Genomic DNA, 22,356 nt, shown 5'->3' on the forward strand with positions numbered 1-22,356 from the left:
TGGACGATAATTGCCCTTGAATGTGTATCCGCTGAGATGGCAGAGAATGGCCGCAGGACTGAATCGAAGGTGAGTGAGGACCGACGAAATCGCGGTGAGGCTGGGGAGGCTGGTTGGCCGCACGTGCCGAGCAGCAACGAGGACCACGAGGAGATTAACGTAAACCAGAAGGCTGGTGATGATTTTTTTCTGATATTACGGAGTACTGCATAGATATCAAGAACTATAAGTCGATTTATTACTGACTGGAGATTGCCATGGTTGGTCCTATTCCTTCTGTGCGTCACTCATCTCTGCCCTACTCTGTACAATCCTCAGGATCACTCGATGTTTGTGGCTACCTGAATTCACAACTGTGGATTCTGCCTCAGGTGTCCATTTGTCGCATACTCACCATAGCTGCAACCACCTGGCCACAGATTTGTTCAATAGAAAGTACAATGCTAAAGTACTCCTATCCAGCCAGTATTTGCACCCTAATTGCTAAATTCTCACTCCAGTTAAAAAAACACAACAGCGGACCTGGACAGCATCAGGCAAGACAAGCAGTGCAAACAGTGCTGGCACAAACCAAAGCTCAACCAAGTCAAACCAGGTAACCAAGCTCCTAATCAGCACGCATCAACCTCTCCAACCGCAACCTCAGCGAATGCTGAAACCAAGGCGGAAAGCTCCTCAGATTCCGGGCAATCCAGCCCGCAGAACCCGGCACGACAACATGCCCACTATTCCCCGTGAGGATCTGTCTCACCAACTCCTCCGCGACCGTCCCGGGCTTCAGCAGCGGATTGAACCACGTATCCTCCGGGGTTAATCGCCCAATGAGCGCCGTCTGCGTGAATCCCTGCGTGAGCAACACGGTCCGCACCCGCGGGGCATGGTACCTCGTCACCAGCTCCGCCGCCAGCCCCTCGTGGAACGAAACCGCCGCGGCCTTGGTGGCGGAGTAATCGACCATGTTGGGGGTGGTGATGTATGCCGCCTGCGAGGCAACGGTGACGACCATGCCGTGGTCGCGTTTGACCATGTGCGGCAGGAACTCGCGCGCAAGCCAGTAGTGCGCGAGGGCGTTGACCTCGAAGTGGAGGCGGGTCTGCGCCTCCGTGCTGCCGAGGATGGTCTTGCCGCTGCAGATGCCGGCGTTGTTGATGAGGACGGTGGGCTCGCCTAGGGTTGCGCGGATGTCGGCGGCAACGGCCGCGATGGCCGCGGGTGAGGTGATGTCGCATTCATGGAAGCGGACGGTGGGCGGGAGGCGGCTCTGGTCCTCCTGTGGTGAGTGGATGTCCAGGATGGCGACCTTGACGCCGAGGTCGCCGAGCAGCTGGGCGATCTGTCTGCCTATCCCGTTGCTGCCACCCGTCAGCACGACCACCTCGCGGTTCCAGTAGAACCGGTCCGAGACGCCATTGTTCAGGGTTCGGGTGTTGAGCCAGGAGTTGACACGACGGAGGACGGCGAGGGAGGTGAGCACCCTGAGGACCTGGAAGAGCCGCGGATGCTCCTGGGCAGTTTGGTTGCCCTTCGCGGTGTACTGGGCCAGCAGCAGGAGAGGGAGCGTCTTCCAAGGACTCAGAAGCGTGCTCTGAATCAATTTCCCGAGAACATCGGCAGTGAATCCTAGCTCCCAAAGAATACATCCCTTGAGCTTCGACAGTCTAACAAACAGTTGACATTTGAGATGCGAAGCGATCAGACCAACCTTCGCGTGAGAGCCACTTGCTTTGCGTCACCATGGTGAAAATCAGAGACGAGTGGTTTTTTCCAATTCCAAGGTACAGATCATCCAATAATCAGGTTATACTGAACCATGTCCCCTTGGACCCTTTGGTCATCCTTGATCCGCATATATAGGTCGAACATGGATGGTGTTGTTGATTGTTTAGCTTCAAGGGGAGTCGTGTCCTTGGGGAGACTGCGGGGAAAGCTTCAATCAGAAGCAGCCGAGGTCGGCTCCACGGTCCCTCGCCAATGCTGCTCAGTCCAATGGCATGCTAATGCTAATGCTAGTCAGCGTTCATGGAATCTTTGTCCTACAATTGATGGCTATTAATTGGTGCAATTCAGGGGTCACGGATCTTTTTCTCCTTGTCGAATTATGCGTAGTAAGAGTAGGACCTGGATAGCCTCCGAGCGGGAACAAATCTCTCCGGGTTCATCTATAGACACACAATTGTCCCCCCTGTTGTGCATCATGCACGGCAAGTGCTCATGAATGCAAGTCTTTATTGGGTTGAACAGAGTACGCCATTCGACAAACAGGTCCTACCTTGGATTTTTATAATGAAGATAATGACCCAGTGACACCAAATAAAGGTAAACAGAGCCACAGACACCATCACTTCCATACCCAGCCCCATTGGCGACACATCTGTTAGTCTTCAAGCAATTTCGCATGCAATATTCGGCCGTCCATCTGTCCAAGAATGCAGGTTCCCCGGTATGTTGGCGACCATCATCCTTGTTTCGCTGAAAATGCAACGACACGATCCCTCCCATAGGTACCCGATCCCAGCCACGATGGTAAGGTGTAACCAGCGCCGTTTGAACAACAAGGAGCAACAAGGTATCAAATCAAACAAAAAAAAAAGGTCCGGGGCTAGATGATGCCATGATCAGAATAATTTCAGGTAACCACCCATCCGTTCCCAATGCGCAACAAATTAATCCAAAAACATAACCCAAGATCTTGAAGTCCTGCCCAAGAATGATTGATGATGAAACAAAGAACCACCGTGCAAGACACCTACGTATGTATGTTATATATGAACCGTGCCATGTTAGGCATCAGTATATGCAAGGGGGCCAAGGGTCGAAGTAAAGAAAATGGACAAAAGAGGGGAGGAAGAGAGGTTCAAGTCGACTATGTCCTAGAAATGAAAATAGATTCGAAGGATCGGTATAGATCGATAGCTGATGGTTGGAAAAAGCCCGGTTCGGGTGACGAGGTTTATCTTCTCAGGCGACTCGCGGGAAGACCCTGGAGGTGATGATCTCAGGCAATCCCCCCTTCGAATGCACAGGAAGAGGCAGCGAGACGGGGGAGCGGTATGAATCTAGTTATAGGCGGATGAGAAACTCGTGGCGGGCTCTCCGAAAATCTTCTCATAGATTTCGGTGAGGATCCGTGCATCGGCTCGAAGACTAGGGGAGATATTTCGGCTCTGCAAAAGGAAGCGTATTGTTCGCTTGAGCAGTTTTTCGAGCACATTTCGATCCACCAGCTCGGAGAGACAGGACATGTAGGTCGCAGAGAGCACGAGCATATTGCCGAATTGCGCATGAGCAGTTCCAAAGATATTTGTCACGATCGGACGACCTTCGATCCCATCAAAGGCTTCTGTACTCAGGATTGCAGAGTCGATGCATACTTTGCAGGCTCGTCGTAGCTTAGGCGGTAGATCTCGGTATGCAATGGTGCCCATCGAGCCTTGAAAGGAAGGAGGGGCGCTATGGACTGCTATACCCATATCGCTCGACAGACGCGCCATGTTCGTAGCCCGTTGACTGTGTGTTAATGAAGGTGAAACCTGCTGAGATTTCGAGCCAGAGAGAACGGAGCCGGCGGGTGAGTCCACCGATGCGGAGGTCGGATTGGGGAGTCCAGCAAAATGCAGAGCATGATATAGAAGAGGACGGTGGATGATGTATCGTGCGCCGTAATATTTGGCCCGCATGCGAGCAACGTTTATGTCTTTCGAAGGGGGATCAGTGTCTTTCCATTTCATGGTCTCCGGAAGACTATTTCGCCACAGTTCGAGATTCATGCTAAGAATTTCCTGCACATTTGAGGTCCACCGGTTGCTGCTCGAGCTGCTCGTGGTCGTAGCACTGTTGGAAGGATTAGCTGTGATTGCGGCGATTGCAGCGTTGACAGCGCTCGCAGAACCAGCGGCATTGGTGGCACTGCCCGAGTTTGCGGCGTTGGAGCCTTGTTCTATAGAGATATAATTAGCGGGTTTCCTGGTGACATGGTGTTGGGTGCCTTACTCTCGACTTTGTACAGATCGGTGTGGACACGGTTAAGGACTTTCCTGAGGTGAATTTGGGCAGAATAGAAAAACATCATCATGGTACTCGGCGCGCTGATTTCATTTGGCAAAGCAAGTGTGAAGCGTCCCTTTGGTAGACCTATACGTGACTCTGCGCGAGAAATGCCACTGGCGGGGAGATCAAGTTCTGCAAGGATATCGCTACATCCCGAGTTAGCTTGGCCCGCAGGCTAAATCTGACAATCACACCATCATGACCATACCTCTCAAGCTGAAGACATGTCCAATACGCAAAATCGTAGAGGTCTTTCAGAGGTCCGTCCTGCATTTGGTCATAGCGTTTCCTGGTCCTGCAGTCAGCAAGTCATCTCGATGGTGAGGGTTCGGACAGAAGCTTACGATCGGATGAGCACTTGACAAGCGCGGGCCGCTTGGTATATCCACCCATGACTCTGGAAGGGATGCGCTAGTTGGCCGGTGTAAAGACCTGCGAGCAAGGCCGCTTGAACATGAAGCAAGCCATTGGCCCCTTGGAGGCCTCCAAGGATCTGCGTGGCATATGCGTAATAAGATAAGCCCGGAATGACATCGACGTTTCTGAGATGTCGATTGGCAGGCCCATCGCGGCCGGACGACACTGACCGCCCTCCGACACTTCGCCGACCGTCAACAGGCGAAGGAGACGGGACCGCGTGGGGATTTGACGGTGCGTAGAAGCTTCCCTGCGTTGGAAGAACCATGTCGGATCCAGCGGGCGATAGGATGCTACGGGTGGGCGGGCCAGGGATCCACTCCTTGCGAAAATCGGGGGGCGCATCAGTGACAGGACCGGGGACTGGTGGTCCCACTGCGCAGATACTGCCCAGCGCAAGCACGAGAAGGAGAACGGCGTTGTCGATTGACTTTTCGATACGACGGCCCGTCGCTTCTGTCCTGACGCCGGCGGACGTTTGAAAATCGCATGCTGCACCTTGCAAGGTCTCACATGACCTTTTTCTTTTCGCACCTCGTGGCATGTCCCCAGTACCTGGAGACATCGACCCGGAAGTCTTCGGTAAGCAATGGAACTTGATGAACATCTCGATCTTCTTGTCCAGGTCACTCTGGTCGAGGAAGGGATGAAGTTTGTGTATGTGCTCCAGGTAACTGTGATGATAGCGACGGACGGTGTCTGGATCGGCCCACAGAGTACCAAACTCGTCAACGCCCCTATCTCGAAGTTTCTGTGGGAAACCGCTTGGATGAGCACTCTGTGTCCAAGGACTGCTCGGCGATGCTCGGTGATTGTGAGGGTCATCCCATCCACTGCTGGAATTTGAGCTAGTTAACGGGGTTGACGACATGCGATCCTCACTTGCGTCGTCGCCCTCACCACGGCCATAGACGCGAATCAGGCCACGTTGCTCTTCGAGTCGCATCACATAATCCTCGTCGTACTCGCGGGGGTAGAGCAGGTTCCTAATCGACGGCCAGGAGAGCAACTTGTGGGCAGCCGTTGTATGTTCCACGGGAATGGACAGCTCACCGTCCTCCCGCTCCACAAAACTCTGCCCTGTAGCGGGGTCATTTGGGTCCAACTGCTGGATCCCCTCTCCGTTCTTTGGTTCCGACTCAAGCAAAAGATCAGCAGCACTCGGTTTCAGCAATCTATCAAGTGTCTGCTTCGGTGGCATTGATCGGGTGGCATCTTTGACAGCTAAAAGTTTAGGCTCTTTCAGCCCGACCTCATTGGAAATCCGACTTAGTTGCATCCCATGTTCCATCTGCACGGTCTGGAAATGCGTCAGACGCTCGTCGAGCTTATCTTCCAGATATTGAATCTTGTCCAAGATCTGCTGGGTGGCCTTTTCCTGTCTAGCTCGAGGGTCAGTATCCGACAACCAACCGACCGAAGAGCAGAGCTTAGGCAGGTCACGCACTTGTGGGGGGGGACTTCTTTGTAGACACATATCAAATTGTTCTCCTTGCAGTGGCTGCAGGCGGGCCGCCCTTCGTCGCACTTTGCTTTCCTTGCTCTACACTGGTCGCAGGCCTGTTTAGACCATGGAAAGAACGCAAGTTAGTCTATTTCCTCTGTAGGGCGCGCAGTCTCTTCTCTGCGGCATGAAAAGACAGTCATTACCTGTTGAGCGCGGGCAGCCTTGCGCTGACGCATACCAAAAGCTTGATTCTGGTAATAATTCGGCTCGTAGGGAGCAGGAGTATGTGAGATATGCGGGACCGGCGTCGGAAACTGAGCTGGAGGCATCGTATGTGGAGCTGGAGGGGGAGGGGGAGGATCGCCATTGCTGCTCTGTTCTTGAGGGGGATATGTCATCCGCGAACGAAACTCGGGGGGCGCCGAATGAGGAGGAGCGGGATGCGGGGGTGTCGAATGGGGGATGGAATCGTGCGAAGCTCCATTCATAGGACGAAAAGTCGGCGGATGCGACTCTGTCGGGGTGTGACTGGGACCAGGCAAACTATTTGGCCGACCGTACGGCCCTTCGGGAGGTAGCTGAGGCAACTCTCGATTCGGCATGACAGGATACACGTGGGAGGGCAGGGAGGGTTGAGGGGCATTGGAGGCCCGTCGCTGCTCTGCGTGATGATGCTCGAAGGAAGGTGGGTAGGGGCGCCATGACTGATCGTATGCTCCCGGCGCATTTGGCAGGCCATGCGTCGCTTCAGGAGGAATGCGATGATGCATTTGAGGACGGGGAGGAGGGCCGGAGTAAGGAGGGAGCGACTTTGGCTTATCATCCGTTCCAATCATTTCGACAATGGTAGGTCCGCAGCTCCGGCCGGTGACTCCAGGTTGCCGTAAATCCGCTATGAACGGTCTGTTCAGTGCGACAGTCATACAGTCATGAGGACATGTTGCAGTCCCGCAGAAATCACAATGTGCAATGTCAAGTGAGCGGGTGGGGTGGAGGGATAGCGAGAGTTGGACAAAGCTCAAGAGCTTCCCGAAAGAGGTAATTCAGCCGGTCAATTCTTTTAGCTCTCGATAGTTCGCGTTTCGCTCTTCGTTTCTTTATCTCCTCCCCTCTTTTCGGATCGATATCTTCCTTTGAAGCGTTGCGACCAGCAGGACCAAGCGATCCAATCGAACGGTTAGAGGCGCAGTTTGAGACGAAGTATTGATTGACGGCGATGGCAGTTAGGAACGCGCGAGACACGGTGAAATAGCTTTGGGATAGCTATCCAGGAAGAGCCAGCGATCCGTTAACTAGGAGAGAATCAAGAAAAGAGCCGGGGGTTAGACAAGAAAATGATAGAAGCAAAGACAAGTAAGCTGCCAGAGGACGACGGAAGGCTAATGCAATGGATACCCAAGGAGATGGTAAGGATAGCAGGAATGGACAGCAAAAGCAAAGCAGATGCACAGTAGCGGACTGGTCAAAGGTACCAATCTTGTCATAGTGCAACGGGGGGAGAGGGAAGAGCAAGACGATCTGCGTCCACACTAATCGCAGTGGACACTTGACCCTGGTAAGTTGTTGGCAGGGAAAGAAGGTACTTTTTTAGTAGCATCAGATAGAGCCGACCAGGGTTGGGGATTCGGGGCACATGGTGGCATCCTCAATTTAAGAAACCATGCTGATCCCGCTTAGAGAGGAAAACAGAACAGGAAAAAGAAAAGGTTACAAATTCGTGACTTCAAAGATCCATCTGACACGGTCCAGGAGCCATTAGGGCAGGGACTTTAGTAATGACAGTACGGTGGTGATATGACAGAAACAACCCACCTCGGTGTATCAGGTGTAGACAGTGTGAGTGATGAAAATAAAGAGAAGCAGATAGGCAATAATGATGGAAAAATAGAGACAAAATGATAATGGGAGACTTACACCAGAATAGACTAGATACCTAGGTATCTGAAAGGACAATTCAAATAATAGGTAGAATGGATGGATGGATACGACAGAGGTTTGGCTTTTCGTACTCCGATCCTTCGGGAGATAGATAGCTGTTAGCTAGGTAGGTAAGCCAAGCTGTCGGGTCGCCTGGTGTGTCAAGAGTCGATCGAGCAAATGGTGGCAGAGCTTGAGGAGACGGGAAGGGTGAGCAGTGAGCTCCAAAATAATAATGATGATGATAATAATATCAATAATATCAATAATATCAACAATAATAATAAAAAATAACAACCACCTCAAAATTTTATCGAATGGTAATGGTAATGGTATTAATGCTCAAAAACGCGGAGATGGCCCCAAAAGGGGAGACCGGTTTGGATGGAGCAGAAGCTGGAGACTCGAGGGGCGGAAATATGATTATTAAGGTGGAAAAGAGGATGAAGGATCGATAATTCCCGTGATCAAGATAGAAGGAGGGGGTGGAAATGCATCGACTGTGTTGTTGTTGACTGTTCAATAGTCCACACTGTCACGAAGGGATCTCAGTAACAGCCTGTTTAGTGTAAGGTAAATATCACAGATTTGCGACTGAAAGATCAAAGGAAAGCAATTCCAAAAAGCAGATGTGGTCATTGAAATGCTGTTATTGCTGCTGGTACTGACAAGACTGATGAGGAGATGGCATAGAAGGACGCCAGAAATGCCCCTCCTTGATAGCAGTAAGTAGATAGTGCGCTCTCTCTTTCGATTCGGTTGGCTGTTTTCTTTGGTCAGGTTCTCTTTTTACCTAGTGGAGGGAATGTCAGAGAGTAGGTACCTTACCTGAGGTAGATAGATAATCAAGTAATGAACCTCTGACTCTGTACTAAAGCAAGAGAAATACAGAGAAGTAGAAAGGACACTTTTGTGACTGTCTCTTGTTCTTTGATCTTCTTTTGTTTTTCTTTTCTTTCCCTTTTGACGCGCGCCCTTCTGACTGCGGGTGTTGTTACTTGTAACCTGAACCAGGATCCTGGTTTGCATGTATTAACACAAGCCGCCAGAATTGACAGATCGTTTTTTGGTCCTTGTTGGGTTTCCTCATTATTTTACGCCTCCAGGTCTGGGATGTGTCTCGGTTTCTGGCTTCTAAGGTGTTTGACTGCTACTCTGGAAAGAAAAAAAGAAAAAAGAAAAAAAAGAAAAAAGAACAACATTATCATAATAATAATAATCATAATCATAATAATAATAAATAAATAGTATGGAAATGCAAATACTACAGAGTGGAGCCTAAGGAAAATAATGGAATACTTAGGTTAGTATGGAGCAAAGCTGTCTGCTGATGTGTGGGACCATGGACGGGCTGGGAGGATGCAATAATAATAATAATTAGTTTTCACCAGAAGCGTTGAAGGACATCCATACTCCGTATCTATCAGTCTGAATTCTGAGTCCCCTGAATAGCCGGCAAATCATGATTAGCGTTTCCGCAACACTTTCTGAATCTGAGTTACTTTCAATTTCCTATTTTGTAGATGAGGATCCGCAACCATTTACGGCATGGCTCCATGAGCTGTCTGAAATATGCCACATGGACAATGGACTATGGAGTACGGAGGACAGCGGACTGGAGGGGACATGTTGCCCTACTTCCATTCATCCCGCACCGTTTGAGGACCGCTCTTCGTCCTTGGTAGTTGGGGCCGTTGATAACTAGATAGCAGCCTTGAGTTTGGAGAGCAAATCTTATTCCTGACCGACTGTCTGGGATGAAGTATAGAGTGTAAGGTGAACGGGTTTCATCGGTGCCCAAATTCCGGAGGGGCGGAATCCATCAGTGGGCACTAGACCCTCACAAGGTAATAATGACGAGGATACAGTACCGAGTATATTCCGTATACTCCGTGGATATCCATGATTTGCTCACCACTCCCTACTGAAGAGCATCATGATTCTTCATTCTTGATCGGCAAGTATGACCTTCAGCCAAAATCAAACATTGCCTAAGAGGTCAAACCAGGAATGGAGGGTACTCAGAGTAGGTGGACTGGGTAGGGTAGACACTGGAGCCACGGATCGACTGGTTGACATCGCCCTCCCAAGTGTGCGGATGGATGATGATCTGACTGGACAGCAAAGGCTACCAATTGCAATTCAAATGATCACTGCCTTAGCATCTTCGTTTTCATGTCATTTTGCGGTCTGTCACTTTGACTATTATTTATTCGCAAGGGGCTCCCTATTTCGTCTCCATCGCCTCTAAACTCAATCTTGAAGTCTAAACGACATCTTCATGGAGCGATTGCTTTAGAACCCGAGATGTGGATTATCAACACTCGTCCCAGGTATTCTGAGAGACATTCAATTTGATAGCCGATAGGCAGATGATACTGATCCTGATCCTGATACTGATACTGATCCTGATATTGATCAAGCCAAGGGGGAGGGGCTCCCCACAGCAGGAGAGAAGAGGAATGCATGATGCGACCCTGAAAGTGTGCTGCATACATGCCCCACGCAGAAGACGGTGAGAATCATCAGGTTGCTCTGTGGCTGCTGCAGAGTTCTGATTCAAAGCCACCGTTCATCTAGGGATTGTATGGACTATGGAGTGCTTAGGCCTAAATGCCTACATCTTAGAATGTCGCTGTTTCCGCTACTGATAGCTTTTACTCCGTATCTACTTCCATATCCATACCACAAGTAGTTCTATACTTGCCATCCTTTTATGATTTGACGCGCTGCAACCCCAGGCCAGAATAAAATGCCAGCTGTTCCCTGGTTCCATCCGCATTTTCAGGCACAACCACTCTTTCCCAACCACAGGGAAACAAGAGACGGTAAGTTACGGGAACGAGAGTCACGCGTTCTGGCAGTGGGTGCGGTGCGGTTCGGTTCACCGCAGAATTGGTTCCATCTCAGATCTCGGGTTACGCTCGGCAAACAACTTCTGGAACTGAGGCCAGGACCAGGGGTGTTGCTCCAGTACTCCGTACCACCTATCTACGAAGTAAATGTAGATTTTGAAATGCTGTGCTCGTAGCAGTCGGCATTTCCAAAGTTTTATCCACCATCATTTGATAGGTAAATATCTTTGTACCTCCGTAGGTAATGACAAATACTTAGGTTCAATGTCCCCCCTCGCTTGACGAGCAATGATAGCCCGGTCAATGCTCTACTGACGCACTCAAAGGTTGGGACGCCATACTGATGACACAATTGAGCACATAAAGTCCCACCGGCATTCTATGAAACTGAATCCTAATCCATTGGGCCGTTGAGACTGGATCATCTCGTCTTCCGAAAAAAGGAGAGGTATGAAGTCTACGACATGTTGATGGATCGACAGGTCTAAAAGACGCGATCTGATTGCATTTGCCACTTATCCTATCTTTGTTCGCTACTTTTACCGGTGGCTCTGGGTGATCACGAGAGTACGTAGAATACTAGAAACAAGGTTTCATGGATTCCTATGATGCTATTCTACAATGCTACATATTCTTATCATCATCAAACTTCCAACTATGGTCGATCGCCTCGCGTTGATTGATGAGCTACCCATGGAAATGATTTCCTAGTTGATCTGTATCCTCATATCATATTCCACGGTTCTACTTTTGTCTGCTGGTGTAGTTGTCGTCAAGTTCTGGATGAAATCACTACTGATTGATCTGACTGTCGATCGTCAGTCTAAAATTCCATGATCCCGTCCCCTGGAACCCTCCGTCGGTTGGCGGCACCACGTCTGTTGGTTGGATCTTTCAGCCGAAACAGGCCGAATGGAACCATGCTTCAACACTTTCTGACACTCAAGTGTTCGACCATGTACACAGCACACCGTACAGGAATATATCAATGGCTTCACGCAAATTTACTACACAGGACGAATAATATCAAATCTTGGCCCCAACAGGGTAGACAGATGGTACAACCTCGTTCAGGCCTCTTTCTCTGCAAGGACGAGAAGTAAACCACCCCACAGGACAAGATCTACGGTATCCACCCGAAGGGCCGAAAAGGCATTGGGTCACAGAATGAAGGTGATGGAAGGGCCCGCCGTCCGATGTCCATGTTGCGGATGATGTACATGCATCCTGCAATGTACGTATGACAAAACTGGAGGATGATCAGGTGCCTGAAGCAAGGGATAGCCTTGCACCGTTCAGAACTCAAGGGAAGCGGACTGGTGGCTCAGATCTCCATGGGGTAGACCAGACAGTGGATTATTGCAACGAGGCAAGTAGTTGTCCTTGTCAGTTGGCTCCTGGTCTGGTGTTACGAGTTTCCTCGCCTCACCTACCGAGGCTGCCAGAAGGAGACGCTGGCATGCTGTTGTTCCACCTGAGATTCACTACGACTACAACTACTACTGTGTTTGCCATAATTCCTTTGGCGCTTGCCGGTAAGCATATTTTGGATGCTTAAGGCAACTCAACTGACTCGCATTTCCTGGCATGCAAACGTATTTGGAAAGATGCATATCCATCAAGTCGCTTGCCTCGCTGCTTACCGGCTAATCGCACATGAACGAGAAAAATGCGGCTACTTCATTCAGCAGAACCTTGGTTCGGACTCTCCAGACTCAGAAACAAGACTTGAGCCGCCATTGGACGCTTGGAGCCGCTTCTCATCAGTCCTGGCCATGTATCGGATAACTCTAAGACTGACGCGGGTCAGCGAGTCACGAACCGAGACAGGATGCTCAGTCGAGCCGTTGACAATTGACAGATTGTCTAATTAGCTGAATGAAGACATCGGGTTCAATCTTGATTCATCCTCAGTCTTGGATGTTCATCAGCAATTCTACCCAAGATATCCCGTACCAAGTGTAGCCCGTCTACGAATCTCAGGCCCTGATAGATAGCGTACTCGTCATGCTTGACGATGAAGAACATTGATGACGGAAACTTTGCTTTTATCATTCTAGATCAATGAGGTCCAAATTATTGACATAGATATCCTGACCATGGAGAGCTATCAACAATCGTTAGAAGAGTACTGCTATGATCGTAACAGAAAAGTAGTGGGCATGTTCTACCATGCATACTGCACACTTGGAAGTAAAATTCAGGCACGTGGATCATCGATGGCATACATCTATCTCATAGTATGCAACAGACTCACAAACATACTCCGCAGTCACCCTAGATTCATGACCTATCGACTCGGGATGGAGTATCAACTACCAGATTGACTGATGAATGTAACCCCTCACAATGATGAACTCTCCACCAATCTTCCTTTGCATTCTCCAGGTAGCCTTACCGTCATCCTTACTCGATCAATCATTCATCTGCTCTCATCCCAACTAGACTACTGGCCTGTTTGTCACAGGGTACATAAACCCAATCACGAAAGGATCGATCAGACCGATGAACCGTGGTTTGCAGACATCTGAGCGGCTAATCGTCAACCAAGACAAGAGCTCGGATCGCCTTATTATGCCGCTTGCATGTGCATTGTCGGCATTGCTTTTGATGTCAACTATGTATCTAACTCCAGAAAGTGTCAAGCTGTCGACTCTTGAGGCTACTCCCTAGCTTTGATGGAACGCGCCAGACCTGAAACAATCTATCATTTTCAGGCTCTGTCAGAGACTTAGACTAGAGCAGAGGGGTACTCCATAGTATTATCAATCGCGTAGTTCGTTCTCGATGAGGTAGATGCTAGCTGTATGTGTAGACATGCATATGATTTAACCCGAACTGTCATTAGCGAGGAAATGGTCCCCGAGGTTCCCGACGCCGATGTATCTAGTGAACACTGTCTTTTTCAGAGTCGAGTCTAGTCGAGTCGTAAACGTTCTCGATATAGTAGGAATTCCGCTGATTGAGAGTACACTTGATTATCTGGCGGGATGTATAAACTAGCCAGGTGCGCAGTATGGAGTCTTCTGCAGCTGGGCTTGCGCATGGACTGCGTAAATACGGACTAACCACCACCGGCCCCATCGCGTATGACTGCTCTAGACGGTAGATATTATTAACAACCTTGCAGTAGTTAATGAGAGTGATTCCTCCTGAATCCTCACGTCACCGTCAATGCACCGTCATCGATCCACCGACCTGGTTGACGGGCTCGGGAGGCTTCGACATGCTTCGCGGTTAACCCTTTTCCCTCTGACAGCATCCGCGGGGCAGGCCAGAATCAATGATCGTCATATCCGCGCTCCCTCCGTACTTTGTCTTTATGACTATTGTCATTTTGTCAGTGCTGATCATAGACAAAACCCTCTGGTACGCGGAGGCCTATGTATCCCGATACTTACCACTTACCAGTCAGCCCCAGACGGTCCCTCCAAGCCACTGGATCTATCACATTTTCCACCAGAGGCCAATATTCAGACCGGCTTGCTGGCGCCGCATATCGCCGTAATAACTTCTAACCTCGAGATGACAGTTTCATTTTACCACGGAGTACCCCGTCCCCAGGCAGTAATCGAATTACTGTTCCGGCGATTATTCCATCCTTGCTTGCTATTACATGAGGTTCGCCGTCAAATGCATGTCTTGATATGATATACATGAATTCCGACGGGAGAAACAAGTCTGTATCCATCCAGGGCTACGGAGCACGGAGCCCTGGTACTTACCCACCACCATAACCAATATTGCCCAGTACGAGTACTCCGTACTTACAAAGTATACGGAGTAAGACTAAGCTCGACTCCACTCATCTTGATACTGCTTTTGCGCACTGTGCACCAATGGCCCAAGCGTACCCACCACTCACTCCGATCAGCACATGGACCAAGCGCTCTAGCCTCTACCACCAATCACCGCGACCAGCCTCAAGCACAGAGCATACAACGCAGTGATGGAAGTGAAAGGCTGAAACTTCTTCAGGGAGACAAGACCGACCTGAACATACCCTACTTGATGCAATCTCGCTAACCCAGACAGATGGACTGGTCTGGATCATTCGCGCAGAAGTACGATGCTACAAGGCTGCCAGTTGCATTGGCTTTCATGTATGTCGTCGTCGGAGATTGGCTAGGATAGACACTTCGTGCAGGGTATAAAGTACGTGCGATGCATGCTCCAGCCCCTGATCAGCACCATGTGTCCCTAATCGGATCAAACCGACTCGATGACCTCGTAATCGCGCCTGGATTTCCTACCCCGTAAATGTCTGCGGGTTATTGAATATCTCGTCTGAGATCACAGGAAAGAAGTAGACTCTCCGTAGCCATGAGAACACTGACCAGGACAAGGCAACCCCAACCCCGCACAAGCCCCAAGCCCCGATGAATGGATCATCCCGGATATAATTTCCTGTCCCTGGCTTGGGCTAACCAAGCCAGCACTTACAGACTACAGTACCTAGGTAATGGACGATCGAGTGTCCACGAGAAACCGAAGGCAAAGGCGAAGGGGAAGATCACCGGTGCCTCACTTTTTCCTGAGCGGTGGTTCGTTGTACGGAGTACTGTGGGGTCTAGACATGGTATATGGAGATCCTGGGATAAGTACCATATCTACGGATAGTAACTTCCAGTCGCGAGTCTTGAGTGCCTGAGTATCGAGCATTCAGCACAGATGCGAATAGTCGTGTGCTGGTGCGGCGTGGCACCACAGCCACCACCACATGGCTTGGTCTGGCTTTGGCTCAGGTTCGGGGTGGGATAGAAGCTGACGGGGTGTTCCACTACTTCAAGGGGTAGCATGGCCGCAGCCATACCAATTATTACTACCTTGCTCCGCAGTACGTAGAGCAAGTACAACTTGTGTGCTGCAAAGGTTGCATAGTATAGCTGACTGCACTGTCTATGGCTCTGCGTGTGTATGAGTACGGGAGATATTTGGAATGATTTGTGTGCTGCATACGGCCTTCATATAGTATGTAAGGGAATATGACTTGCAGCATGTATTGCGGTTGATGGTCTTGTCCGTTCTCCCTTGCGTCAGGTTAATTAGCTTGATCTGATTTCATCTAAACATGCATAGACTCGGAAGGGTAGTGAACGCGGCTGCTCTATGTACTCTGCCGGAAATGTAGATATCATGTTCGCATACTATGATATGTGGTTGATGCTCAACCTGCATCTGGACTCTTGTTAAGTTGTTGGAAGCAAGTCGATGGGTCAGTCAAAGACGGTCATTGTTTCCGCAAAAGGTAGTGAAACATCGTCCACACGCCCTGAAACACCTCGAGGCGTTCCTGCGCGTCGAACAAGTCGTACCATTTCGTTCGCCGAAGCTTGAGAACCTGCCAGGGCTGATCAGGCGTGTCGCTCTCCGGCGGGAAGTCACTCTCGCCTGTTGTGAGTACGTCCAGATACCGACGGTGGATTCGAAGGTGAAGAATGGCGACGTGGTGATTGATGGAGGAGATCATGTAGATCTAGCATCGGATTAGCATGAGTTCGCAACTACATTGGTGATTCCACATACATCGTCGAATGGACTGTCCTTGTCTTTTCCAATCTGAATGTACCTCATCCGTTTGTCCCAAAGACTAGGCCCTGGCTGCACAATCTTCCACCTCTCGGCATTGCTAAGCTTCCGCCCGGAGCCCGCGCGACGGGTTGCGACAAATGGATGCTCGTATTTGGAGCGCTTGCGGTTATTGCCATCCTCCGTCGCAGGCTGGTCCTCGCCATTGCTGCTGTCCTCCGGGTGCTGGGTCGCTCCGCCCCATCGGGGTTTGGTCGCCCACCACTTGCCCTCGCCGGGCCTCACTTCCGTCGCCCCTTGCCTCCCGCGTTCCTGCGCGGCGAGCAGCATGGCACCGAGCTCCCGAAACAGGTCGCTTACCTCCCCAGCGCCGGACCCTGGTGCGTCTTCAGGTCCTCGGAACGAGGTCTCCGGCCGGCATTGGGCAACAAAGAGAGGGCCTTCCATGACACCGCTGCGGGCCAATTGTCGGTCTTTGGGTGATCGGGCAGCCTGGAAGGACTGTCGGATGGGGAAGAGAAGTTTCTTGATGGCGAGTCGCGGTGGGAGCATCGGGATATTTACTTGGCAGCCAAATGGCCAGGCGGCCATCTCAGCCAGCGCTCGCACCGTCTCCTCCCGAATATCTTCCGGCATTTCCTGTCCGGTACCCATGCGGCGGCCAGTATACCTTTGAACAATCTCTTGCTGCTCCTCTTCCTGGTCTGAAGAGGTTCCGTTGACGGTCTGTGTTGTTGGTGGGTTGTCGACGTCCATAGGCGTGCTTGTCGAGTCCTGTATCTCCGATGTCTGCGGTTCGCCATCTGTCTCCATCTTGTCTTCGTCGGATGCTCGTTCAGGGGTGGCAGGGCGCTCAAAGTAATTGTCCAGACTGGAATCCCACCACTGGGCCATTCGCTCCAGCCCCGTCCAGAACTTTCTTGCATGAGCCACTCGAACCCGCTGGCGGCCCTCCTTGGGCGGTAGTCGTGCAACTTCTCGGAAAGCATCATCATTATCCAAGAGCAGTTCCTTCTTCAGAATCTCGAATCGGTCCGTCGCGGGGTATGGGTTACCATTGTCCATCAAAATCGGCTCGCCGTCTTCAGTCTCATTACAGTTACGAGCCTCCCAAGGGAGCGGAGGAAAGAGTTTTGAGCCCTGGGGGACAATGCGCTCGGCAGTAATGTCTGTTTCCAGTCTGAGATTGAAAGCTCTCAGCTTCTCTGTCGAGATGTCCTGCGGCCGGCGGATCGAGGCTAGAAGGTTGGATATCTCCCTCAGAGACGTTTCCGATGCGTCGTCCGGGACATCTAACAGGTCATAGACTGGAAAGTCGATGTTTGTTGGAGGAGGTGGGGGTCGTCTTTCTTGTTCGGGCGGCGAGCCCATCGAGGGCAACCCTATGCGGCATTAGCATTATGGTCTGTACCAATATTGATTTGTCAGGAGAATCCAGGCATTCAAGCAATGCCGCAGCGAACAGCAGGGAAGCTCAGGATGCAGTCATTGCTTGACACGCTGGCATAGCACCCATTGGGTTTTGAGCATTGATGGCACCGTTGTCATGGGGCATTCATCGATGAAGCTTTTGTATCCTAAGGTATGCTTGTATATACCACAGATTTCTCTGGGACAAGTCGGAGGGGAAGTCTTACCCAACCCACTGGCCCAACCGAACATCATACTGGTCAGGCTTGCGCTTAAGTATCGCCTGTCAAGGGTAAGTGCAAGTATTCCAGCTCGAAAAAGCTAAGATAATGTCCAATGTATGAAGACAGAAGAAAATGACGAAAGTGAAGAATCAATCACATGCTCCTCTGTATATGGAATTGCAGGATATCGAACGGAAATGCGGCTGCTTCAAATGACCAAGTAGAATTACCATGACCAAAAGCAATGATGGAATTCTTTCGATGACAGTCGCTTCATTGACTGAGGTTGTTGATGTTGACGAGGATGCACCAACACAACGATGAGGGGAATTGCAATAATTATTGTTGTCGAAGATGAATTGTTGTTGTGGAGAGAAAGGAATTATGTCCAACTGGGCCAAGGATGAAAAGGTACGACAACAAGCCACCCGTCAGAACTCAAGAGGGGAAAGCGATAATCCTGGGTCCTTGGTGGGCCAAATTAGCATCAGCATTAGTTCATCCTGGTTCAACCGTCATTATCACTATCACCATTCTCAAGATCTCATCAGAAGGGAAAGTGAGTGAGCCATCAATGTGACCAGTAGAGAGTAGGTAGTATACTTCCTCTGGGTAAGGTACTTGGTAGAGGTACCAGGAGTACTCCGTACTTTGGAGCCATCTCATCTCTCTACTCACAGTTACTCGGGCCAGCAGAGCAAAGGAAATATTAGTACTCTAGTAGTATCTATGTAATCATATGCGATCCCACATAAGCAGCCATTCATAAACTCTATATATTGACCGCCTCTCCACCTCACGTTGCATTCTCTCTCTCTATATGGCTTCGACTTGGAGGGATATGTATGATTACCCCACATTGAATGGCAGGGGCACACAGTGTTATGACTTGAAATGATATTTTCGACATATACAAATTATTTATATAGAGCATCTTCTCACGAGAGCAACACAGTTTAGGTTATTTCACCCACCGGGCCACCACTCAGGGTAGGTTCGTGTCAAAGGTTGAACGAATATGGGTCATACAAAGTACAAGCCATCGCATCAAGGCTGCCTGAGGCAGTTATATAGGACAATAGTCGGGCCGCTGCTGGAATCACATGATGCACTACCAGAAACTAATCCACATACAGACTAGTGTATGAATGATGTTGATGGCCCAATCAGGAAATGCATCATCATCCTCTCTGTGTAAAGTTCACCCGGCTTCAACAACTGAAACCTCCATCGCTTGATGGATCGACAGCAGGCATTCATGCTCATCACATTCACGTTCACGTTCAACAAGACCATGGGATCTGGTCTAGTCCCTCATCATTCAGGAGTCAGGACTCCAACATGCTACGAAACCACTTGCCATCTGCAGCAGCTGCTCTCCCTTGAATCATCGTTAAATGAAGATTCGAATCTCCAGCTACTGAGCGTCGTGTGAGGGGCTGGGGAGGGGCCTCTCGCTTCCACCCCATGCGACAGACTAACGCCCAGCCAATTTATCGTCACATTGATCACTGCATAGTTCCTCATAGGATTGGATGGGCTTGATGGGCTTTGTCTCACTCAGTTTCTTCCGGATGAAATTCCTCGAGTCAAGGACCTCTTATCCCCTGCTTAGGTCCTTCTTTGATTGAACTCTCTCCCTCTTTGGTGCTACGAACTACTAATAACTAATAAGCCCTAGTTCTCGGTTCCTCTTGCCTCTATCCTCGTCTCTGTTCGTTTCTCCGCAATCTGCTGTTGTATATCCCCATAAGCGCCCGGCCGATCCCAAACACACGCGGTTGAGCTGAGAAAGAACCCCCGTTATCCCGCCACGTTTTTGATGTTGACTGTATTGCTCCATTCTTTCGCCTGTCCATAATATCAGTCTACTCAGAATCAATCTATATACTACGAAGTGGGCTAGAATGCTACGCTGAACTTTCGTGTACCACCTGTGCTTCACCGTTGAATCGTGAAACAGCAGGGCTCAACGCGAATGCAACCCCTCTGAACCCCAACTGCTATGGCCAATGCGTTCGTCTCCTGGCACGGAGCATAGTGAAACTTCAATCATGAAGATATAGCACGTTTACGTTCCCTATACATTCCTTCCCTCGCTCCGGGCTCGATTCCGACGGCCACAGCACTGTTCTTCCAATTTGTTGACCTCTGGTCGCTGGGGCATTCTACGCGCCGTGCTTTATCAGACGGGCCTGCATTCATCATATCAATACTATCGATCCATGCATGCTCGAATTACCGCTCTTGGCCTTCAATTCTAGCAGAGCGACCGTCGCATCCGTCCAGCCTGTGGGCTTGGCGCAATGTCGATGCCCAGTCCTTCTATCCTCTTATATCAGGGTTTGAGATGTACCAAAGTACCTAGAAGTTCAATTGCGGCAGCATCATCGCCCGCCGTCGCGGCAGAACCTACACCATTCCTGTCAGTCTCAGTACAAGTCACAGAACCAGTGACGACGGCACCACCATCCAGTACGGAAACCGCTGGTGCAGTGTCGCTATCGTCCCTTCTCGTCGTCGCTCCTTCAGATGCCCAACCAGCCACCTTCCCAACCACTTCCTCTCTCTCGGAATCTCCACCAGATCCCGAGAGCAACACGGACATACACAGATCCATTCCATCTCTTATCTCTCATAATCAGACTTCTGGTTTCTCGACTGATCCGTCGAGCTCCGAAGCCCTGACGACTTCTACGGCAGAGACGAGTTTTATGGTCGAGACACCCACAACAAAAACAATCACCGCAGCATTTCCTTCCGCGACGAACCCTTTGCAGGATTTTCCAGGTCGCGGATCTGACGACGTGGGCAACCGTCATACGCTTCGTACGATTTTGGGCAGCGTCTTCGGTGCCGTGGGCTTTATCGCCCTCATACTCCTCATATGCTTTCTGATTTGTCGTTATAGACGGCGAAAGCCGCGCGACAGTCGAAGTTTCGGCGGGAGCGAGAAGCTGCTGCGCAATGGTCGGCACTCCGCAGACTCCTGGGCAAGCTCCCAGCATGCCTTTTTATCCAGGGCTTCGTCACCTTCGGACGCTTCTTCTGCTCCGGACCATCATGTACCGGGACCGAACATGGGTTCCACCTATGCTCATGCCAGAAAGGGGTCATCTCATCTGTCGGAGCCCATTTCAAAACCATCAGACGTATCTCCTGACTTGCCACCACGCATACGCGACGCTATTGGTGGAACACAAGTGCACTCGATACCAAGCGACCAACCTCTTTGTCCCGAGGCTTCAACCCTCGCAGCGCTGCATCCGTCAACGTACGACAAACCAATCTCATTCGGCTTCCAAATAAACCAGGACCAGCAGTCTATTTACAGTAGTGAGCGCAGCCTAGGAAGTACCATTATCCTCCCAGGACGAAGTAGCTTTGGCAGCAGCGTACAAAGAGCGAGCTATCCGATATCCATCTCAGATCTCGGGCCACCTGGACCCAATGAATCCGTGACAAGAGTCAGTACCCGAAGCGACCCGTTTGACCTGGAAGTCCCTCCGAACGCGATGCACGGGCGCAGCTCGGGCGCACTTCCCAGGGGCTGATTGGCGCAAGCACTCAAGTGCTCCCCGGTCAATGAGATACGTGACATGAGACACGAATGTTATCTACAGGACGAGCTGGGCTGGAGGGTTTCCTTGTATTTGTACATCATCTTTCATTCTGGTAGGTATCATTTCAGGGGTGTGTTATGATGATGTAAATGTACGTCGAGTAGAATCAAAATTTAATTTCGTTTATTATGAATCGCAGCAATTGCAGTCGCTCTGTATCAGTCTCTGTCAAACAATTACCAGATATCTCTGCTCCCTACTTCTTGTAGGCATGTGGTTCGGGAGGACCGTGACTCCTGGCTCCCATCTTTAGTCCGCCTCGCAGAAATATATATCCACTGCAACTTCATGGTAACCCAGCTTAATTTTCCAACACTGCGAATAACCTTCACTGTACAAATTGAACATACTCCTTCCATATCATACAATACAACAATCGTGCAAACATGAAACCAACACGCCACCAATTCGCACTCGGTGCAGAAAGGTGAGGATTTCATACGGCTATGCAGGAACAACGGAGACCCGATTACCCAGACGGTTAGGGAAAAGAACCTGGGTGGTGGAAATACATGGTATACTACAGACGGAATAACTCCAACCTCATCTCAGACTACCCCAAGAGTATTAGACCGAACCGGGAATTTGATATTCAGGTAGCGTTACGACATTAGATAAACAACTTTGATCGGGCCAAGGTTGAACCGAGGGGCAGGGGGAGGAGAGAGGGAATCAGGACATTCGGACAATCCTCTGGTGAGCTTGAAGGAGGGGAGCAGTTGAATGCGATATGGATGGTAGAGAGAGAGAGAGAGAGAGAAAAGAGGACTCCGTAGAGCGGTGGTAAAAAAAGAGAAGAAATTCAAAGATTCATATCACACAAAAGCGCCATGCCATTTGTTTTCCTTTAAATGAAGAAAAAGAAAGCTTGTTTTCCTTTTTTTGGT

General features: G+C 50.1%; 4 protein-coding genes across 4 annotated transcripts; 1 reads left to right on the forward strand and 3 right to left on the reverse strand.

The window, feature by feature from the left end:
• Nucleotides 1-607: 607 nt before the first annotated feature.
• CDV56_109549 (short chain dehydrogenase/reductase family protein) lies at nucleotides 608-1,736 on the reverse strand (the record flags this gene model as incomplete). Its single annotated transcript, XM_026763168.1, has 2 exons — nucleotides 608-1,620; nucleotides 1,703-1,736. 2 exons carry the CDS (start codon nucleotides 1,734-1,736, stop codon nucleotides 608-610), a joined length of 1,047 nt encoding a protein of 348 aa, XP_026618790.1.
• A 1,320-nt stretch (nucleotides 1,737-3,056) lies between these two features.
• On the reverse strand, nucleotides 3,057-6,747 carry clcA (putative C6 finger domain protein; the record flags this gene model as incomplete). Its single annotated transcript, XM_026763175.1, has 6 exons — nucleotides 3,057-3,937; nucleotides 3,991-4,193; nucleotides 4,256-4,336; nucleotides 4,392-5,846; nucleotides 5,912-6,012; nucleotides 6,115-6,747. 6 exons carry the CDS (start codon nucleotides 6,745-6,747, stop codon nucleotides 3,057-3,059), a joined length of 3,354 nt encoding a protein of 1,117 aa, XP_026618791.1.
• A 9,166-nt stretch (nucleotides 6,748-15,913) lies between these two features.
• On the reverse strand, nucleotides 15,914-17,583 carry CDV56_109581 (uncharacterized protein; the record flags this gene model as incomplete). Its single annotated transcript, XM_026763200.1, has 2 exons — nucleotides 15,914-16,159; nucleotides 16,210-17,583. 2 exons carry the CDS (start codon nucleotides 17,581-17,583, stop codon nucleotides 15,914-15,916), a joined length of 1,620 nt encoding a protein of 539 aa, XP_026618792.1.
• Nucleotides 17,584-20,152: 2,569 nt separating this feature from the next.
• On the forward strand, nucleotides 20,153-21,400 carry CDV56_109586 (uncharacterized protein; the record flags this gene model as incomplete). The annotated part of the gene is made up of 1 exon (XM_026763205.1): nucleotides 20,153-21,400. One exon carries the CDS (start codon nucleotides 20,153-20,155, stop codon nucleotides 21,398-21,400), a length of 1,248 nt encoding a protein of 415 aa, XP_026618793.1.
• Nucleotides 21,401-22,356: the final 956 nt, after the last annotated feature.

Source organism: Aspergillus thermomutatus (assembly GCF_002237265.1).
Source record: "Aspergillus thermomutatus strain HMR AF 39 chromosome Unknown NODE_4, whole genome shotgun sequence".
Lineage (NCBI taxonomy): Eukaryota > Fungi > Ascomycota > Eurotiomycetes > Eurotiales > Aspergillaceae > Aspergillus > Aspergillus thermomutatus.